We start from the raw sequence: 1,381 nt of genomic DNA, 5'->3' as shown, positions 1-1,381 counted from the left end.
TTACGGTTGGCACGAATGACCTATGTGTTCTACGCTACGCTTGAGAGATAAATTTATTACGTATGCGCACATATATGTTTCCGTTTTATAATCTATTTTTTTTTTATTGTGTTACGTGAGATTTTGTGTGATTTTCCCAGAAGAGCCCCCAGACAAAAGATAATGTTCAAAAATTTGGTGGCACTCTTGTTAACACTAAGATCGTACACGGCATCCGTGGAGTCGAAGGATGCTTTCACAATGAGGGTGGGAGTCGGATTAACGGTTTCGCTCGAAAAGGGTGGATGCCGTGATTTCTGGCACGACGAATATGGGAAGAAAGTATGCGCACCTTCGATCTCACACGGAGGCAGTGCCGAAAGAAAGACAGCTCCCGCCACTCCGGCCCCAAAGAAAAAACAACAAAACGACCCACAGCGCGTGAAGGAGGTTACAAACACGGATAAAGAGAGGCAAGAAGACACAAACCCCCGTTCAGACGGTTCCAACCAACCAACGTCCACAGCCTTTATTGCCCCTAAGGGGAGTGAGCAACACGCTCAAGGCGTAAGTGGAACCGCGCGTCACAGGCAGAACGAAAAGTCATCTGAGCCACTGTCAAATGCGGAACAGCCAGGTTCCACGACGGCCGGGAGCGAGCAGGTGTCAGTAAGTGAGCAGCACAGTCCTGGAAAAGGAAGTGGTAAAGGCCAGAACCAAGGAAGGGCTGTAACATCTCCACATGCAGAAAGTAACGATGTCAGGGAAGTGCCGGAGACGACTGTACGAAGTGCATTTTCTGGGTCTCAGCAACGAAAGACACAGGAGGTGGAAACTGCACCTAGACAACCAATTGAGAAGAAAAAGGAGAATTCAGGAATGCAAGTGCCAAGGAACGACAACGAGCATGCAACGCGACCACAACAGAGTAGCGCAATATCAGAGCCTGAGCGAAGAAATACACTGGGGATAGCGACAGCCGGTGAGGATGAGCAGGGGTCCAAAGAGAGTAGTGTAGAAATCAAGAATAGCGGGGTGGTTAAAGGACATGCGGTGGCTTTTTCTGCATTATTTAGCTTTATGTGTTCCTAAAAGTATTTACTGCAATTCCATGGAATACTGTGAAACGTCTGTTGAGATGAACACCGCATGATGCTGAGGAAGAGTACAAGGTTGGAAACCGGCTTGCAACTACTTCCACCGGGAATCATGTGGATGGAACGTTGTGTCGAGACATGATAAGAGGATTGAATGACACTAATGTAGTCATAAGCAGCGTACGGAAGTAAAGCTAGTAAGTGTAATCGAGGAAAAACAGATCAAAGGTGTTACGTGCATAAAGGAAAAAACTCCAATACTGGGAAGTAGGCCAATACAAAGCAGAAGTCGGCAAGTGAAGTCA

At 47.1% G+C, this 1,381-nt stretch overlaps 1 protein-coding gene across 1 annotated transcript; it reads left to right on the top strand.

Annotated features, from left to right (window-relative positions):
• Positions 1-162: 162 nt before the first annotated feature.
• Positions 163-1,071, top strand: TEOVI_000563200 (uncharacterized protein; the record flags this gene model as incomplete). Its single annotated transcript, XM_067221851.1, has 1 exon — positions 163-1,071. One exon carries the CDS (start codon positions 163-165, stop codon positions 1,069-1,071), a length of 909 nt encoding a protein of 302 aa, XP_067077952.1.
• Positions 1,072-1,381: the final 310 nt, after the last annotated feature.

This window comes from Trypanosoma equiperdum (assembly GCF_001457755.1).
Source record: "Trypanosoma equiperdum strain OVI genome assembly, contig: ctg_1508, whole genome shotgun sequence".
NCBI lineage: Eukaryota > Euglenozoa > Kinetoplastea > Trypanosomatida > Trypanosomatidae > Trypanosoma > Trypanosoma equiperdum.
Note: the sequence above shows the minus strand (reverse complement) of the source record. Positions and strands in the feature narration are given on the sequence as shown.